At 61.5% G+C, this 17018-nt stretch overlaps 8 protein-coding genes across 8 annotated transcripts; 4 read left to right on the top strand and 4 right to left on the bottom strand.

Moving 5' to 3' along the window:
- Positions 1–589: 589 nt before the first annotated feature.
- On the top strand, positions 590–2966 carry RHTO_00782 (cycloheximide resistance protein, Mfs transporter; the record flags this gene model as incomplete). The annotated part of the gene is made up of 13 exons (XM_016414466.1): positions 590–741; positions 806–899; positions 964–1077; positions 1131–1270; positions 1329–1398; positions 1464–1515; positions 1575–1961; positions 2020–2149; positions 2206–2333; positions 2403–2486; positions 2565–2595; positions 2664–2785; positions 2845–2966. 13 exons carry the CDS (start codon positions 590–592, stop codon positions 2964–2966), a joined length of 1626 nt encoding a protein of 541 aa, XP_016273622.1.
- A 66-nt stretch (positions 2967–3032) lies between these two features.
- RHTO_00781 (cytochrome b5) lies at positions 3033–3984 on the bottom strand (the record flags this gene model as incomplete). The annotated part of the gene is made up of 6 exons (XM_016414465.1): positions 3033–3083; positions 3152–3242; positions 3303–3372; positions 3432–3696; positions 3787–3907; positions 3977–3984. The coding sequence occupies 6 exons, from the start codon at positions 3982–3984 to the stop codon at positions 3033–3035; spliced, it is 606 nt and encodes a 201-aa protein (XP_016273621.1).
- Positions 3985–4288: 304 nt separating this feature from the next.
- RHTO_00780 (amidohydrolase domain containing protein) lies at positions 4289–5206 on the bottom strand (the record flags this gene model as incomplete). The annotated part of the gene is made up of 1 exon (XM_016414464.1): positions 4289–5206. One exon carries the CDS (start codon positions 5204–5206, stop codon positions 4289–4291), a length of 918 nt encoding a protein of 305 aa, XP_016273620.1.
- Positions 5207–6621: 1415 nt separating this feature from the next.
- Positions 6622–8765, top strand: RHTO_00779 (vacuole protein, palmitoyltransferase domain containing; the record flags this gene model as incomplete). The annotated part of the gene is made up of 8 exons (XM_016414463.1): positions 6622–6765; positions 6827–6944; positions 7003–7094; positions 7149–7911; positions 7971–8030; positions 8089–8389; positions 8452–8585; positions 8650–8765. 8 exons carry the CDS (start codon positions 6622–6624, stop codon positions 8763–8765), a joined length of 1728 nt encoding a protein of 575 aa, XP_016273619.1.
- A 306-nt stretch (positions 8766–9071) lies between these two features.
- On the top strand, positions 9072–12377 carry RHTO_00778 (major facilitator superfamily protein; the record flags this gene model as incomplete). Its single annotated transcript, XM_016414462.1, has 7 exons — positions 9072–9805; positions 9864–9947; positions 10004–10319; positions 10373–11769; positions 11827–11886; positions 11940–12190; positions 12247–12377. 7 exons carry the CDS (start codon positions 9072–9074, stop codon positions 12375–12377), a joined length of 2973 nt encoding a protein of 990 aa, XP_016273618.1.
- Positions 12378–12613: 236 nt separating this feature from the next.
- RHTO_00777 (D-4,5 unsaturated beta-glucuronyl hydrolase, glycoside hydrolase family 88 protein) lies at positions 12614–14427 on the bottom strand (the record flags this gene model as incomplete). The annotated part of the gene is made up of 6 exons (XM_016414461.1): positions 12614–12906; positions 12965–12993; positions 13051–13367; positions 13432–13732; positions 13792–13802; positions 13864–14427. 6 exons carry the CDS (start codon positions 14425–14427, stop codon positions 12614–12616), a joined length of 1515 nt encoding a protein of 504 aa, XP_016273617.1.
- A 198-nt stretch (positions 14428–14625) lies between these two features.
- RHTO_00776 (pre-mRNA-splicing factor CWC26) lies at positions 14626–15823 on the top strand (the record flags this gene model as incomplete). The annotated part of the gene is made up of 4 exons (XM_016414460.1): positions 14626–14842; positions 14902–15409; positions 15469–15547; positions 15617–15823. 4 exons carry the CDS (start codon positions 14626–14628, stop codon positions 15821–15823), a joined length of 1011 nt encoding a protein of 336 aa, XP_016273616.1.
- Positions 15824–15951: 128 nt separating this feature from the next.
- Positions 15952–16812, bottom strand: RHTO_00775 (GNAT family acetyltransferase; the record flags this gene model as incomplete). Its single annotated transcript, XM_016414459.1, has 1 exon — positions 15952–16812. The coding sequence occupies one exon, from the start codon at positions 16810–16812 to the stop codon at positions 15952–15954; it is 861 nt and encodes a 286-aa protein (XP_016273615.1).
- Positions 16813–17018: the final 206 nt, after the last annotated feature.

Here is a 17018-nt window from a genome sequence, read left to right as displayed (position 1 = left end):
CTGCGCCGTTGTGAACGAGTGAGGGCAGCGGTCTCCGTCACCTCCTGCTCTTGCCCTCCAACCAAGACCTCGCCTTCGCTGTGGAACCACGCTGGACACGCTGAACGATTCTACGGCACTGCTTTTCCTCAGTTCGAGCCGCTCTGGTCTTCCAGCACGCCGCCTCGCTGTCCTCCTCTTCGTTCCCGCTTTCCCCTTCGCCTCGCTCGCCAAGCACCTCTCGCATCGCAGTTACCGTGCGCTCCACTCTTCCAGCTGATACACGGCACACTGCATGAAGCGGGGCGCCTCTTTGCGAAGCTCTTGCCGCCAGACGCCGGCTTGTACCCTCGCCAAGCCTTTGTCTGGATTCCATGAAGCCGGCTGTCGGCTCGCGTCTTCCGCTGCTTTCTGCGACGCCCATACGCCTGGAGCGGTACATTCTATCGCGCCGGAGCCCCACCATGATCGCCCCACTCGACGGGAACCGCTGCTTCAACCTCTCGAGGCGGGCTCACAATCCCTTTCCTCCGCTACTCACGCTCGAACGCCGCGCCAGTCTCCTACTCTACCGCCACCAGCACATTCTACATCACTCGGCACTACCACCATGGGCTGCTGGATTGCGGAAAGCACACACACGCGCGAGACGCATGTTCCGGGGACTTCGCTCCTCGACGACTTGAAGGCGTCTCCGGCGACGCAGGAACAGTCGACGCACCTCAAGCGCGACAAGAATGGTATCGTGCTTGTACCTCAGCCGTGCGTACACTTGTTCCGCCCTCGACGCGCATCTCCAGCTCACCTTTCGGCTTCACGTCTCCAGCTCCGACGACCCGCGCGACCCGCTCAACTGGCCGACATGGAAGCGGGAACTCGCTTACTGGAACATCGTCTTTGCCACGAGCCTAGTCGGAGCCGTGCGTCCCTTCTCGTCCTCGCAGCCTGTCCCGCTCACCAGACCCACCCTCATCTCGCTCGCAGATCGGTCCGCTCATCGCGCCGGGCTTCGTTCAAATCGCCAAAGAGTTCCAGGTCTCGGTCAACAAGGTCGCGGGAACGAATGCAGCTCTCGTTCTCGCCATCGGTGCTGCAATGGTGCGCCTCTCAGCTTCGTCGCTGAAACCCGGCACTTACTCGTCGTCTCGCAGATTCCCGTCAGCACCGTTGCCATCAAGTGGGGACGTCGACCGGTATACATCTGGGGCGCGGCGTTCCTCCTCGCTGGCTCGATCTGGTCCGCGGCCAAGCCAGACCTCGACAACTTGCTGGCGTCTAGGGTCATTCAGGGGTGCGGCTACTTCTGCGGGTGCATTGTGACGTGAGCTCATCGCTTCGCGCACCTGCAGACTCGGCATGGCCCCCGTCGAAAGTACCGCAACTGCCACGATTGGCGACCTGTTCCCCGTTCACCAGCGCGTGCGTCTCGTCTCGCTGATTCTCGTTCTGTTGTAACACTCGATCTGAGACTCTTGGGCTCACAGGGTATGCGCGTTGCGATCTGGGGCTTGTCCTTGCTCGGTGGCATCAACCTGGGTGAGGCTTCGACTCTTCCCTATAGCCTACGTCGCTCGTCCTGACCGATACTCCTGCAGCTCCCATCGTCGCCGGAACCATCATCTCGACGATCGGCTGGCAATACTGCTTCTGGACGATCGTGCCCTTCTTCGCGCTCAGTCTCATCTTTATGGTCCTCTTCCTGCCCGAGACGGCCTACGACCGTGCACCCATCCCCAACAGCCTCAGCACTTCGACCGGCGACATCGTCGCTTCGGAAGATGAGAAGGACGAGAAGGCCTTTTCCGAGCGAGTCGAGGATGTCAACGCCGTCGAGAAGCAGGACAGCTACCTCCCGGCCAAGAGTGTCTGGCAGGAGATGCTCCCGTGGTCCGGCTACGTCAACAAGGACCCCATCTGGAAGATCTTCCTCCGCCCCTTCCTCATGCTTTTCAGCCCCGCGACCTTCTGGTGCTTCCTCACCTGTGCGTCTATCTCGCCCTCGCCCCTCTTGCATAGTCGCTGACGGCCTTCAGGAAACAGACGGAATTGCGAGCTTGTTGCTCGTGCTCGTTTCGGCGACCAACTCCCTCATCTTTAGCAAGTCATACGGTTTCACCAGTCGCCAGACCGGCCTCGTCTCAATCTCACCCCTCATCGCATCCATCCTGATGTGCGTGCCGCAGCCGACCACCTTGCCTCTCCCGCTTACACTCGACGCTCTTGCAGGTCCCTCGTCGCTGGCTACGTCGCCGACTTCCTCGCCACCTTCATGGCTCGCCGCAACAAGGGCGTCTTCGAGCCCGAGATGCGCCTGCTTCTCATGATCCCCTACGCCGTACTTGTCGTTGCCGGCTGTGAGTCCTCCTCGGTTTCAGAGTCTTCCAGCTCGACTCTTGGACTTACTCGCAACTCGCTCTTCGTAGACGTCGGTTGGGCTGTCTCGTACCGCAACCACGACCACTGGATGGTACCGGTCATCATGTATGGCTTTGTGAACGCGGGACAAAGTCAGTCTTCCACCGGACGCTTGCCAGACAAGTGTCGGCTGACAGCGTGCTGACACCGTCTTGCGTTCTCGTTCGCAGAGTTCCTCTCGGCCGCTAGCGTGACCTACATGTGCGCTTGCGCTCCCCTCGACTCTCGTGAACCAGAGTGGCTGACCCGTCCTCGCATCCTGCTCGCAGTATCGACGTCCACCGCGAGCAAACGAGCGAAGTGCAGGCGTGCGTCAACTTCCTCAAGAACGTCATCTCGTACCGCATCGGCACAGAGATCAACGGATGGGTCTTGGGTTTGGGTATCGAGCGTGCGTGAAGCTCTCTCGTGACCAGCCGGCAATCGCTGATCCTCCCTCACGCCTCGCAGAGACCTTCTACGTCCTGGCAGGTATCTCGGCGGGTATCGCGCTCACAACGATCCCGATGTACCACTACGGCAAGCGGTGCCGTGCGTGGGTGAGCCGGAACCAGAAGCTGTTCGCTCTCTAGCGCGACGAAGGGTCGCATTGTGTGCGGACAGTTGATTGCAATACGGGCTAAAAGACTGTGGTTGAGCTACTGCGAGACGCGCCCGACGATGTTGTAGCGCTTCTGGAAGTACTTTTCCTGAGTGGCGGAAGTGACGAGTAGTCAGCTTTTTGAGTTGCGAAGGACGGACGCAGGGAAGGACGCACCCAATCGTCAAGAACCTTCTTCTCGTCATCGTTCAGCACCGACCAGTCCGCCACCGCATCCTCTGGCTTGAGCGACGACTTGCCGAGCGCGCTGCGGCCGAAGAACGGGTCAAACGATGTCGTTTGAAGTGGATCTCGCGACAAAGCTCACCGAGACGCATCCTTGCCGACAAAAACATGGTAGCCGCAGCCAGGCCCGTACATGTCCCGCTTGGCCGAGACTGCAGACGTCGGAAACGGTAAGCACAGCGTCGCCCGACGGAAGAATACTCGAACGCACCATCGTAGATCCGCCCCTTGATCGCAACGTAGATAGGCGTGTTCTCGTCCTTCCCGTCATACTTTGCCAGCTCCTCCGTTGAGAAAGGCGTGTCCTTGGGCGGGTCAAGCTCCTTCTGGTCGCCTGCAGGAGCGGAGACGGTCGCATCGGCGGCTTTGACGGCGAGGTCGGCGGCTTTGGCTTGGACGTCCATGTCGGCGGTGCGGTGCGGGGCTTCGATTGGATATGCTTGCTGGAGGGACCAGAAGAAGAAGGACGAGAGGACCTGCGAGCGAGATGAAGACGAAGTGGGGGGAGGATGACGGAGGTCAGCTCGGGAGGAGACAGCAGAGGGCTTCGAAGGCGAGCAACGCACGACGAGCTGGACAGCAACAAAGATGTAGTGCTCCCTGACGAACGAATCGAGCTTGTCGCGGCCGAGGATGGCGTAGTACTCCGCTCGGGAGATGAAGAGGTCGAGGGGAGAGTTGGAGAGACTGCGTGCAGCGAAGGCGGGTCAGTATGGATCGGATGGATCTTTCGGGCGTTGACTAGATCCTACTCACCTTGGCATGCAGTCCGAGGACGATGGCAGGACGCGAACCACCTCTTTCCCTTCCTCCTCATCGACCGGCAACTTCGGCTCGCCTCCTGGGGCTCACCTGGCAGTGTGTGCGTGCTGTACGGGCTGCGCCATGCAATCCTGCTACACTCGCTTACCGGCTCGCACGAAGCCGTGACCCCTAGCTCTCGTCGACTTCAATTGCGCCGAGGCATTCTCTCGCCACTCGCTGTAAAGCTGCTTGAACTGGTTGTGAGGTATCCTTAGAGCCAGCCTTGGCTCGAGCCGGTTCAGACTGTTCCCCGCCGATTCCCGCCTACTCGACGCTCTCCTTTCCCCTCAAATCCTTGCCCGCCCTCATCAAGTCGACGCGGTCCTTCCCCGAGAAGACTTCCCCAGCCACGAACGCCGCCTCACCATCCTCGACCCTTTCCCCCGCGCACGAGACGACGAATCGCGCAGCCTCCTCCTCCGCGACCCTCGCGTTCCTGCTCAGCGCATGGTCGTCGTTGTCGAACAAGACGAGCTGGCAGGCGTCGTCATCCGTATCAGCGGGCGCCTTGCTCCACCAAGCCGCGTACAGGTTCTCGCTGCACTGAGGCGAAAGCGTCCGGTCGCCCGTTCCGTGCATGAGCAGGACAGGAACCTTCCGCTGCCCGCACTCTCGCGCTCCTTGCATCGCGTCTGCCGTCTGAGGCGCAATCAGGACAGCTCCTGCAACCCGCTCGTCGCGCCCTGCGACAGTAAAGACGGGTGCGCCGCCGAAACTCCAGCCGGCGAGGACGACGCGCTCGATGGCGTAGTGCTCCTCAAGAAAGTCGATTGCGGCAACGGTGTCGGCAACGCACGGTGCGGTCCGAGCCGGGTAGCGATAGTCGAGGCGGAGAACGGGGATGCGCGCGTGGAGAGCAGGAAGCTTGTTGCCGAGTGCGAGGTACATCGACGCTGGTCCGCTAATACCGCCTCCCGCACCAGAGAGCAGTATCGCCGCAGTCGAGGCATGGCCCGATCCCTCGGAAGCCTCGTTGTTCGAGGGAAGATGGAGGAACCCGCTAACTTGCCCCCCATAGCTGTCCTTGACCGGTATCGAGAGCTGGTGCACCGCTGGCGGGATCTTGTGTTGTTCTCGCAGGGCTTTAGCGAGGAGAGGAGGCTCGGCAGCGGGATTGTCGTGAGAGAGCGGAGTCGAAACGCGAGAGGGAATGGGAGAACTCGTCGAGAGCGAGGTGGCCATGGCCGAGGTGAGGTGGCGATGTAGGGGTGCTGTAGGTGACAATCCTGTCAGTTTCACGTGGTACGCCATCTATTCCGCCCGGCCAAAGTGAGGAGTGCCGCAAGTCGTGTCGAGAGGAAGGGGAGGAAGAGGAGGGCCCGAGTTTGACGTACAATCGCAGCGATGCGGCTTTGCTGTTCGAGTATCAATCGAGAGAGACGTTTGAGCATGCCCCAGCTTAGCAGGAAGCAGCACGAGAGCGGTTGCGGCGAGAAAGCGAAAGGCGAGCGAGTTCGACGCAAGGGTCTCGCGGCGGGCGAGATGGAAACGAAGTCCTCTCGCGCTTGCGACGGCTTCCAGGGCTTCGAGATACTTGCAGAAGTCTTTCAGCGTCGATTCGTAAGTCTGAGGACGCAGCGGGGACTGAGGAATGAGCCGGAGTTGAGAAGGCCGCTTCCCTGAAGCAGCAAGATCTGTCCCTCACCTCAGCCTCCATGCCGCCAGTCCGAGCTCCCTAGATCGACAGTAGGAAGCTCTCTTTGAGGCAGATGGGCGGAGACTCGAGAGGGCGCCGTACCAGCGTGTCAGGATGCGTCAAGCCGTCGGCGAGCGAGTCGGCGAGCGATTGTAAGTGTCCAGGATCTGGCGCTCAACTAGTAGCAGCAGATGTTCCACCAAATTGTGCTCAGGGTAGGAATCCTGACCTTGATGCAACCACAGCAACGGAGAACGACCAGGTCAAACTGACTGTCGCTTAGGAGCGTGAGCGGAGGGCGCGCGTGTGCGCCGAGAAGAGCTACTGGCGAGTTATTGGATCCGGTCTTCGACGGCGCAACGAAGGAAAATAACCGCGTTTGTCCAACGAGCAGGGGAAAAGGCGAGCCTGTCTGGGAGAAGAGGGCGGCAACAACGCAAGCCGGGTCGAATCAGCAGGCTGTGCGGCCCCTTACAATCCAGCCATCCTCGTTAGGCCTCCTTTGAACAGCGCATCCACCCTGGTAGCCCTCCCGTCGCCCGTGATCGTTCCGGACGTGAGCCGTCAAATCGGCGAGGCAGCGCGAGGACGTGGGGCAAGTCAGACGCTTTTGGCCCAGCAAGCAGCATTGTCAAGGAGTGGCTCATTGGATCCAGCGAGACCAGCAAGCTGAGCATGCAGATGACCGGACGTGGAGAGGTTCTTGCGTCCTTCTCGCTCAACCTCGACCGGTCCACCGCTGCAACAGGCTCGAGGCGGCTTGTTGAGCAGCCCAGGCTCTTTCTCGGGAGCTGCACGTTCCGTCAGACGAACCGCTCGTCGCCCTGTGCTTTTGTTCTTCCTGACGCGACCGCCTAATCCTCATCGCCTCACGCCGCCGTTCGCACGAAGTCCCGCCTCGCCAGTACCTGCCCTGCCAGCCATCGGTGCATAGCGGTGTCGTAAGAGCTCGGGCGGCGCCATGCTCGACTGCCAGCTCGACAAGGATGGGAACCCGCGCCCCAAGCGGCCGATACCTAAGATTATCGGGATTCGGCAGCATATGGAGATCCAGCGGGTCAAGCAGATGGAGAAGCAGGGTCCTGATAGCTGGCTAGTGCGGAAGGTGCGGCGAAGGACTCGCTCTGAGGCGGAGAAGGAGCTGACGATCCCTTTGTCGAGGACAGTTCGCGGTCGGACTTGTCGCCGGAATCTTCGGCTACAGCTACTATATCTACGTCGTGCGACTATGCATACCAATGATCCGGATGGAGAGCGACCGATTAGGTGGGAGAGCGCAGGGCCGTACGTCCGTCCCACTCCTGCGTCGGCTTCCTCGCGAGCTAAACTTCCGCCTTAACAGTCGCCTACCTCGTCATCTTCCACTTCCTCTTCGTTATGTTCGTCTGGACGTACTACGTGGCGGTCACGACTGCGCCAGGCTTCGCGCGGGATGTGCGCCGGCTTTCCTTTGTCTGTCCGAACCTCACGCTGACTCGCCATCCGCAGTACGTGCCCAAGACGGACCCTCCCCAAGCGCAAGAAGAGTATATCACAGTCGCTGGCCAGCGCTTCGAGGACCAGCCGAACACCCACGAACCGAAGCTCTTGCCCGCCGACGACCTGCATTCGCCACGAAGACGGCGACGCGGACGACGGGTCGAAGACGAGAATCTCGACGAACTCGACGACGACTACGAGGGAGACTCGTCGGGAGAGCAGGTCGAAACTGTCGAGATGAGCGAGAAGCGGAGACAATCGCTCGTCTCGCAGGTTCACGACGACGACCAGGTTGCCGAGGCAAGCCCAGCCGCCGGTGCTCTCGGCCCGGCGATCGGCGCAGCACTAGCAAACGCCCAGAGCCCGCCGACCGACTCGCCGGTGACGCCCGAGGTCCTCTCCTCCTCAGCGAATGGCAATGGCCTTTCACCTGCAGACGAAGATCGAGGTCGCCACGACTCCGGCGGCTCAGTCACACTCGTTCACTCCTCTTCCTCGCCAGATGCGCCTACGTTCCCCCCGAAAGTCCACCTCTCGAACGGCACGGACGGCAACGAACCACAGCCCCGTACCTCCCAATCCTCCGCCGCTCCGTCATACTTGCACTTCGCCGAGCCGCCCGACGACTGGGAACCTCCGAAGCGCCTTGCGGTCGAGCGAGTCCCGAACAGCGCGCCGGTCTTGACGGAGCGGTACCGGTACGACCCGAGGGAGGGGATCGTCAGGCCGTACCGGAGTCATCGGTGCAGACACTGCGCTGCGATCGTCCTGAGTGCGTGACGGACCGTCTCGCCAGATCTCTCTCCGTGCTGACACACTTGCGGCTCGTAGAGATGGACCACCATTGCCCGTGGGTCGGTAGCTGCGTCGGCGCGCGCAACTACAAGTACTGTGAGCCGAGCCTGCTATTTCTCCTTCCTGCGAATTGGTTGACAAGATTCATGCGCAGTCTACAACTTCCTCCAGTACTCGACACTGTACACCTTCTTCGTCTTCCTCACCCTCCTGATCGCGCAAACCCTCCCACTCGGCACCTTCACCGCGAATCGCCCCTATCCCGGCGTCGACGGTCAACAAGTCGCCATCATCGCCCTATCGTTCCTCTTCTTCCTCTTCACCTGCTCGCTGTTCACTGCCCACACGATGCTCATCCTCCGCAACGTGACGACGATCGAGGAGATTAGCGCGAAGCGAATGAGGCAGAGAGAGCGGGCTGCGCTCAGCAGCACGTACAAGTTCCTGCAGTGGAGGTGCGTTCGGCTTCCGCCATTCTCCTTCCTGCGGCTTGAGGTGACCAACTTCATGTGAACAGGGCCAAGCGCGATACGGTGCGCGAGTGGAACAAGCAGTGGGGACGCATCGGCAAGGAGGGTAACCTGTGGTGGCTCGGTTCGAATCGAGCGAACTGGGAGATGGTTATGGGCAAGGCCAAGCTGGGCTGGTTCCGTGCGCCACTCTTTCCCGCGCCCACTTCCGCGTTGAGGTCGCTGACATGTCGACGACCATGCAGTGCCTATCCCAGCACGTCCTGTACACGACGATGGCCTGCACTACGTGCCGAACCCGCGCTTCAGCCCAGAGGGCTACTGGCGGCGTCGCTCCGAGTGGCCCGTCGAGCTTCGTTGAACTCGCCGCACACGCATACCAGCTTGTTGTCATACTATCGCAACTGCAGACTCGTTCGCCTCGCTTGTTTGGCTTTGTGAGCGCGTCGCAATCTCCGGGAGCTCTCCGTCTCGCGATTGTCGTTCTCGCTTTGCCACTTTCACTCAATCCTGCTCGCTTGACTCGTGGCTGCTGCTCTCCTGTCCCCTGCATCGCGTCACTCCCACCCGCCCGCACCGCTCGCTCCCTTGTTGACCGACCCTTCGTTCGCCTGCGCCTGTTTCGCCTCGTCGACGACGCGCAGACGGCCGTGCGCGAGTTGCGCCGATGTCGACGCCCGTCGCACGGTCCTTCCTGACCGATGCCGACCCTCTCCAGCCGCCCACACCGCGGGCGAGCGGTTCTTCGACTCCCGATCCCTCGTCCCTCTCCTCGTCCCCACTTCCCGACACGCCCATCTCGTTCAAGCGCAGGCAGGCTTCGTCGTCGCGCAACGTCCGCGACAAGGCGGCGAGTTTGCTAGGCGGCTTCCTCTCCCGCAACAACAGCGACATGGACCCGACTCCTCCCTCTCTCCAGCGACCGGACGCTCCCACCCACATCACACTGCCGCGAAATCTCGACCATCGAGGACTTTCAGACTCGGGTTTCTCGCAGGCTGTCGCGGACGAAGAGGAGGACGAGGCGCAGTTGACAGCCACGGAGGACGACGGCGCAGCAGCGAGGAGCGGGTTTTCGGCGGCTGTCACGGGCGGAAGGAGCTGGCGGAGACGTCAGGGTGCTCAGCCGCATGGGAGAATTCCGTCGTTTGCGGCGGGGCGGACGCGGAGATCAACGGGGACGGGCATGCTCTCACCAAACTACGCGAAAGAACCCGGCCTGCTCTCGCCAGGTGCGGCTTTCGGCGGAGCTGGGGCAGGCGGAGGCGGAGATGTCGATGAAGATATGGACTCGGGACCCATCGTCGTCACGCCTCTCCCCAAAATCCCGATTCTCGTGCTCTCGATCTGCATGCTCGGGGAGTTCCTGTCAGCCAGTGTCTGCGCGTCCTTCCTTTTCTTGTATGTCGCGTTCATCTCGGTCGGACAACGTGCACAACTGACTTCGCCTGACCCCTAGTATGGTGGAGAGTTTCGGAGTTGGAGAGAATGGCGGCGGCGAGTCGGCGGTGAGCCTCTGGACAGGCGTCGTTTCGGCGGTCTTGTGCGTCCCTCCTCCCCGGTGTCGCTCAGCTCAGGCACTGACGCTCGATCTTGCAGCTTCCTCTCGCAGTTCTTGACCGCCATGATCTGGGTCTCCGTTGCCGAGAAGCACGGTCGACGGGCCGTCCTCTTCGCCTCTCTCGTCGGTACAGGCTGCACCGTCATGATCTTCGGCACATCGAAGAATCTCGGCACCGCTATTTGCACGCGGCTCGCGATGGGCCTGTTCAACGGCGCCGTCGGAGTTGCCAGGAGCGCCGTGCAGGACGTGACGGACGAGACCAACAGGTCGACGGCGTATACGATCTTGGGCTTGCTTTGGGGAATGGGCGGGATTGTCGGATCGGTTCTAGGCGGAACTCTCGAGCATCCAGTGCGCTCTCCCCGCTTCGTCCTCGCCATTGCGGCTGACGACTTCTTTCGCAGGTCGAGAAGTACCCTCGCTACTTCGGCGACTCGCAGTGGTTCGTCGAGTACCCCTACCTCCTTCCCTGCCTCGTCGCGGGATCCGTCACCCTCTTCGGCGGCTTCCTCTCGCTCTTCCTCAACCGAGACGGCGGGCAGCGTACAGGCGGCATCCACCTTCCGACCGAGAAGGATGTCGAGGTTGCGGCGAGTCGGCTCAGCAGGGCGAAAGACTGGCTCGCCGCTCGCCTCTCGCCCCTCTTTGCCAAGATGCCCCGCTTTCCTCACCGACCACCCATCCAGCTCTCGCAAAGCAGCGCAGCCGTCTCCCTCCATACGCCTCCTCAAGGCGCACCTCCGCCTCTCCCTTCTCCTACCGACACCACCGCAGAACGCAACCCGCTGGCAGAGAGGCGCGCCTCGGTCCGACAGTATGGCTCGGCGTACGGCTACAGCAGCAGTCGTCGACCGAGCCAGTCGGGCTTCGAGCGCGACTCAGGCCTTCGTATTCCCTCGATGCGGCGACGGCAGTTCCGCTCCGTCTCGATGGCGACTTCGGCGCGCTACGATCCAGAAAACGAGGTCGACCACTCCTTCGCCGAGCGTCTTCTGCTGGCGAACAATCAAGCCGTCTTCAGCCTGAGCGACGTCTTCCTCGCCAAAGCGGCTGCCGACGACCAATTCACGGCTATCGAATACGAAGGTTCGGTCTTTGAGCGTGACGACGACGAGGAGTCGCGGATTGAGGGGATCGAGGCGGACGCGAACTCGGAGTATGGCGACGTCGGGTTCGGCACGGCCCCTCCGTCGATGGAGGACCTTCGCGGCGAAGCTGCTCGGCAGGCTGTTCAGCACGACAAGGACGCGAGCGCAGCAGCAGCAGGCGTCCCTCGCCCAACCTCTCCCGTCTCTTCCGCCGCACCTCGCCGCGCCAACGCACTCGTCTCGCCCAATCGCGAGCGCGTCGTTTCGTACGCACCAAGCGCGCCCCGACTCCGCCGCTTCTCCAACGCTTCCTCCGTCCGCCCAATGTCCATCTACTCCAACACCGGTCTCGCGCCCGAGACGATCGCCTCTTCCGCCGCACAACTCGTCGCCGTTTCCGCCCAGCAGCCGAACGAGTCGGCGTTCGCGCCGATGGCGGGCATTCCCGAGTCTCGACCCGCCAGTATCGTCGAATATCCCAACGAGGCATCGGACGCAGGAACCGCTGTTCCCGAACCAGGACCCACAGCGCTGCTGTGGTCGCTCCCGCTTGCCATGATCTGCCAATACCTCTGTGTCGGTCTGCACGGGACGGCCTGCGACCAGCTGTTCACCTCGTTCCTCGTCACGCCTCTCGCAAGCGGTGGTCTCGGCTTGACGGCGGACCACTATGCCATGCTCGTCGCGATCATGTTCTTCTTCTCGATGGTCTGGTGCGTCCAGCGCCGTACTTCCCTCCGAACCACAGCTGACAAGACTTCGTCTTGCAGGCAGTTCAAGTTTTACCCGACCGTCGGTCCTCCCACCGGCCCCCTCAGCCACCTGTCAATGTGTGTTTGCTTTGTCAATGCCTTACGACTGTTGATTGACGGTTTCTCCGCAGGTTCCGCCTCGGCCTCATCCTCTACGTCCCGGTCTACCTCCTCTTCCCCGAGCTGCGCGGCCTCATCGCCGTTGAGGGCGAGAACGGCCTCGTCTTCCTCGGCATGGTCGTCCTTAGCGCCTTGCGGTATCTCGCCAACGCGTGCGCGTATACAGCCGTCATGGTGTTGATTAACGTCATGACACCTGCCGAACTCGTCCCTCTTGCGAACGGACTGGCGCAGTCGTGCATCTCGCTCGCCCGCTTCATCGGTACGTCGCCTCCTGGCGTTGTCGAATCGCTCTAGCTGACCCACCTCGGTGCGTAGGCCCGCTACTCGGTGGATCCGTCTTCGCCGCATCAATCGCCGACCCGCAGAACGCGCATCCAGCCGCGGGCTTCCGCCTCATCGCAGCATTCTGCTTCGCCGGCTTCGTTTTGTCGTGGCGGATCAAGTGATGAGCCGCAACGCAGGTCGGGCCCCTCCTTGATCGCCTCTCTCGGCATCTTCTTTCGTATCCTCGCATCAGCTCCCTTCGGCCCTCTTGATCGCATCTTGTTCTGTTGACCCTTTACTCGTAACCGCATCTTTCTCGCTCGCTGAATCATCGCGTGCTTGCCGCACCTTCGCAACCGAGAGTCCGCGAGCGTCTGTTTGCAACGAGAGAGGGGATATGAAAGGAATGAAACACCGTCTACCTCGATCCGTCTAGTAACGCCGCCAGCGTCCTGAAAAGCGATGGCGGCCGTCGTGCACTGGCTCCGCTTGTCGCCCCTCCGCTCTTGCTTCCTCCGCTCTGACCCGCCGAAGCATCCGTCCCATTCCCATTCAATGACGCACTCGCGTTCACTGCCTTGATCCAAGGCGCTGAAAGGGCCGAGGGCGAAGCGCCAACCGCAGAGGTCCCGATATAAGCGGGTCCGGCGGTACAGTTGAGCATGCCGAGCTTGAGGAAGTAGTTTGCGGCGCGAAGGATATAGGCGTCGCCTGCGGACGGAGGAGTCAGCTGGGGAAGTCGGAGAGAAGGAAGAGAGAGAGAATGAACCGTAGACGGCGCCGGTATTGTTCAGCGGTCTGCGAGGATGCTGGAAGTCAGTGAGAAACTCTCCGGCAGAGGCGCTCTGCACGCACGGATCGGCGCGGTTGTTGATTGTCGCGTTGCCGAGAATGGACGCCCCAGTCCATTGCGTCTGGATCAGGCTCGTGTTCGTCCCAGTGAACAAGGCGGAGTTCGCGAAGAGGTCCGTAGCTGGGTAGAACCACGTGCTACTGGCGTTCCCTCGTGATGCCTCAAGAGACAAGAGGAGAATGAGGGCCGTGTCAAAGATGGCGCTGGCGGACGTGTCGAGAGTCGTCGGCCTTGAGGCGGAAAAATCCCAGTAAAGCGGCGTGACTGGATTGCCGTATCCCCAGGGCACTCCATCGGTTGAGGCGTTCAGCGCAAACATCTGCATGCGGTGCAACGCGCGATCAGGCAGTGCAGACTGGGGACAACGAAAGACAAGAACGGACCGCCATTCTGACCGCCGTGTCGTAGTACGCGTTGATACCCGTCGCGTTGTACATGAGCGCAAACCCAAGCGTTCCCCACGCATGCCCCCTCGTCCAGGTCGATTCGTTCGAATAGCCTTGAGACGTCCCCTTCCACAGGACCTGCCCGTTCGTCGGGTCGTAGTTGACCACGTGATACGATGAGCCGTCTGGTCGAATATGATTCTGCATCGTCTTGTTCGCGTGCGAGGTGGCCATGTCGCGATACGTCGAGTTGCCCGAGAGATCCGCCGCGGTGAGCAGAAGTTGGAGGTTCATCATGCTGCGGAAAAGCGAGAGTCAGCATCAGCCGCGAGCAGTCAGCCGGTGTTCGACACATACTTGTCGATAATCTGCGTGTGGCGCTGGTCAGTGGCCTTGTCAGCAGATGCGTGAAGGGAGAAACCGACGCACCACCTCAAAATCTCCCTCTCCGCGATCCCAGCTCTTCGTGCAGCCGACCACGCTCGAGTAGCGGCTCGCCAGATACTGTGCGTTGGCGAGGAGGGCGTTTTTGGCGGTCTCGTTCCCAGGGTTGATCCGCAACTCGTGCATCATGGGCGCCGAGTTGAAGCCGACGTCGTGCGCCCAGGACGTCAGGACATCCTGCGACGGGTTGTACAGCTCATTCGACCACGTCCGTGCGAGCGAAAGCCAGTCTGTCGTGTTGTCGTCGTTCGGACAGAGCGTCGAGAACCGCTCGTGCAAGAGGTAGAGCTGGTCGGCGAAGAATGCAGATGTCCAGTCGCTCGCCGGCTTGTACACCCACGTACCCGGGTTCGCTGGGTCGGTGTACTCTGGCCATTGCGCAGGGCTGGACGAGGACTGCGCCGTCGTGAGGACCTTATTGTTCGCCTCGGGCGAGTACACCGGCGCGATAAGCTCCGTCCAGTAGGCGGTCCTGCCTCGCTCCGTCAAAGCTAGGCCTGCAGGTAGCACTGAGCAGGCCAATAGCCCAATCAGACCGCGTGTGGCCATGTCGAGTGAGGGGCTCTTGTCCAAGAGAGGGGGTCGAGGGTCTGCCGTCCGCTACTGCCTCGCTCTCGCTCAGAAGGCTGCTGTAGGCGCTTGAGACCGCTCATCGACTGCTTCCGATTCGCCCGACATTCAACAAACGACCCGCACGCCGCTCAACGACCCACGCACTTTCATCTCCTCGCATCCCGTCCCTCCGCAATGAGCGACCTCCAGGCCTACCTGGCCGCCAGATACATGTCTGGCCCGAAAGCCGACGCCATTCTCGACCGCTCGGAGGACGGCAAGCGCCGTAAGAAGAAGCGCAAAGTCGAGGCGTCTTCATCGGTTGCGAGTGGCAGCGGGGGAGGGTTGGTCATTGCAGACGAGGACGGGGCCTGGGGCGCGCAGGAGAACGAGGACGAAGAGTACAAGCCGGGTGCGTGCCGGCGCTTTACGCTTTCCCGACTCTACGCTGACTTCGGCTCTCGCTCGCAGTGGTTGAGGAACGGCGCGGCCAGTTCAAGGCAAAGGCAAAGACCGAGTCGTGGGCTACGATTCGAGAAGCCGACCCTTCCCTCCGACCACCCTCTCCCACGCCCGAACCCGAAGACGAAGCGCCGGCGATTGCAGAAGTGACAGTCGAGACGGCACCTCGAGGAGGATTGCAGACGGCTGCCGACTTGCGAGCCGAGCAGGAGCGTAAGGCTGCGGAGCAGGAGCGAAAACGACGGAAGGCGGAGAAAGAGGAGGCACGGCGGAAGGCTGAAGCCCGAGCGAGGGGCGAAGATGTCGACGAGGCGGATCCGAATGCAACTGTCTACCGCGACGCGACCGGACGGCGGATCGACATGAAGCTGCTCAAGGCGGAGGAGGCGCAAAAGAAGCGCGAGGAGCTCGAGAAGCAGATGGCAAAGATGGAGTGGGGCAAAGGACTGGTCCAGAAGAGCGAGAAGGAGCGGCGGGCGGAGGAGGCGGAGAAGCTCAAGAACATGTCGTTCGCCAGGTGCGTCGGCTTCATTCTCGGGTGTTCGTGAAGCTTGGTACTGACGCTTTGCTCCGCAGGCACGCCGACGACGCCGAGATGAACGAGGAGATGCGGGAAACGGAGCGGTGGAACGACCCGGCGGCTGCCTTCCTTACGGTGCGTGGCACGGCGTCCCCTCGAAGCAATCCCACCTGCTGACAAGCGCTCACCGCTTCGCGCTCGCAGAAGAAGAAGGAGAAGAAGACCAAGGGCCCCAAGTTCCCGACCTACCAAGGCCCTCCTCCGCCGCCGAATCGCTTCAACATCCGGCCGGGGTACCGATGGGACGGAGTCGACCGCAGCAATGGGTTCGAGAAACGGCTGATGGAGAGACAGAACGCGAGGGGCGTGTTCAAGGCTGCGAGTCAGGCGTGGTCCATGGAGGACATGTAGGTGGTGGCTGCAATAGCAACTGAGCACGTAGAGCAGCATGTCAAGCAGAGATGCCTGATTGAGCGTACGTGAAGGACGGCGATAAAGCAAGGTCTCCATTCATCGCGGTGAATTTGCCGATCTCCCCGTTACGCCCGCTTGCCCTGCCATTGTAGTGTAACGACCGTCTTCTTCCCCCCGCCGCGATTTGGAATCACATCCTCCTCGAAGCTCGACTTCCTGACGAATCCGCACCTTTCCTGCGTCTTGAGACTCGCCGGATTCGTCGCGAACGCCGCACCGTATATCCGTTCCGCTCGAAGGTAGGGGACGTAGTAGCCTTCGATGAGCGAACGTAGGACGTGCGCCATGATACCCTTGCCATGGTAAGTCGGGTCGAGGAAGAACCCGTACGACCAAGCGAGCATCGGGTCGCCCGCCTCCTTCGCCGCGTTCTCGTCGACGAGCTTTTTGCGCTCTTCTGCGTCGGGGACGTCCTCGAACGCCCATCGACACAAGCCAAAGTCGCCGACCCATTCACCATCCGCTCTGCGAACATTTCCGAGCGCCCAGTCTCCCACGACCCAATTGTCCACTTCCTCACCTCTCAGCGCCTGCTCCGCCTTTGGCCCAAGAACCTCGTTGAAGACCTTCTCCGTCTCTCTGCGCCGCAACTCGCTCCACCCGTGCGCATCGTTGTCGGTATAAGGGTACGGCGGTCCGACGAGTTGATACGCGACTTGTGGGTCGTTGAGCGTCCGCATGACGGAGGGGATGTCGGTCGGTCTATAAGGCGTCACAATAAGGGGCGGCGAGGTAGGATGAGGAGGGAGCGGGAAGTACGGCTCGAGAAAGGAGTCGGGTTGACCGGGCTCTGCGCCGGTGATGGGGACGGTGTGGAAGCGGAAGGGCGTATGAGACGAGATCGTTTCGCATTGGGCAGGCGTGAGCGTGAGGGAGAGGTATTGTGCACGAGGAGGAGGGGGAGGTGGGGAGTCGATGGACGGCATCGCGGCGGGCTGGGCGGATTGTGCAGTGTGCAGGAAGAAGAGAATGAGCGAACAGGCGCAGATCAAGCCAGTCCAGCCGAGCGCGGGAGGGAGTCAACCCGGTCAGCCAAACCATGCGGGTCGTCGCGAAGAGTCAAGACGCGAGGAGGGCGCGCGAGCAAGGGTAACGAAGTCAGTCGAGCATGGCGTATCAAGCGAGCAGAACT

The sequence above is a fragment of the Rhodotorula toruloides genome (assembly GCF_000320785.1).
Source record: "Rhodotorula toruloides NP11 unplaced genomic scaffold Scaffold10, whole genome shotgun sequence".
NCBI lineage: Eukaryota > Fungi > Basidiomycota > Microbotryomycetes > Sporidiobolales > Sporidiobolaceae > Rhodotorula > Rhodotorula toruloides.
The sequence above is the reverse complement of the archived record's forward strand: the minus strand, read 5'-3'. Positions and strand labels throughout refer to the sequence as shown.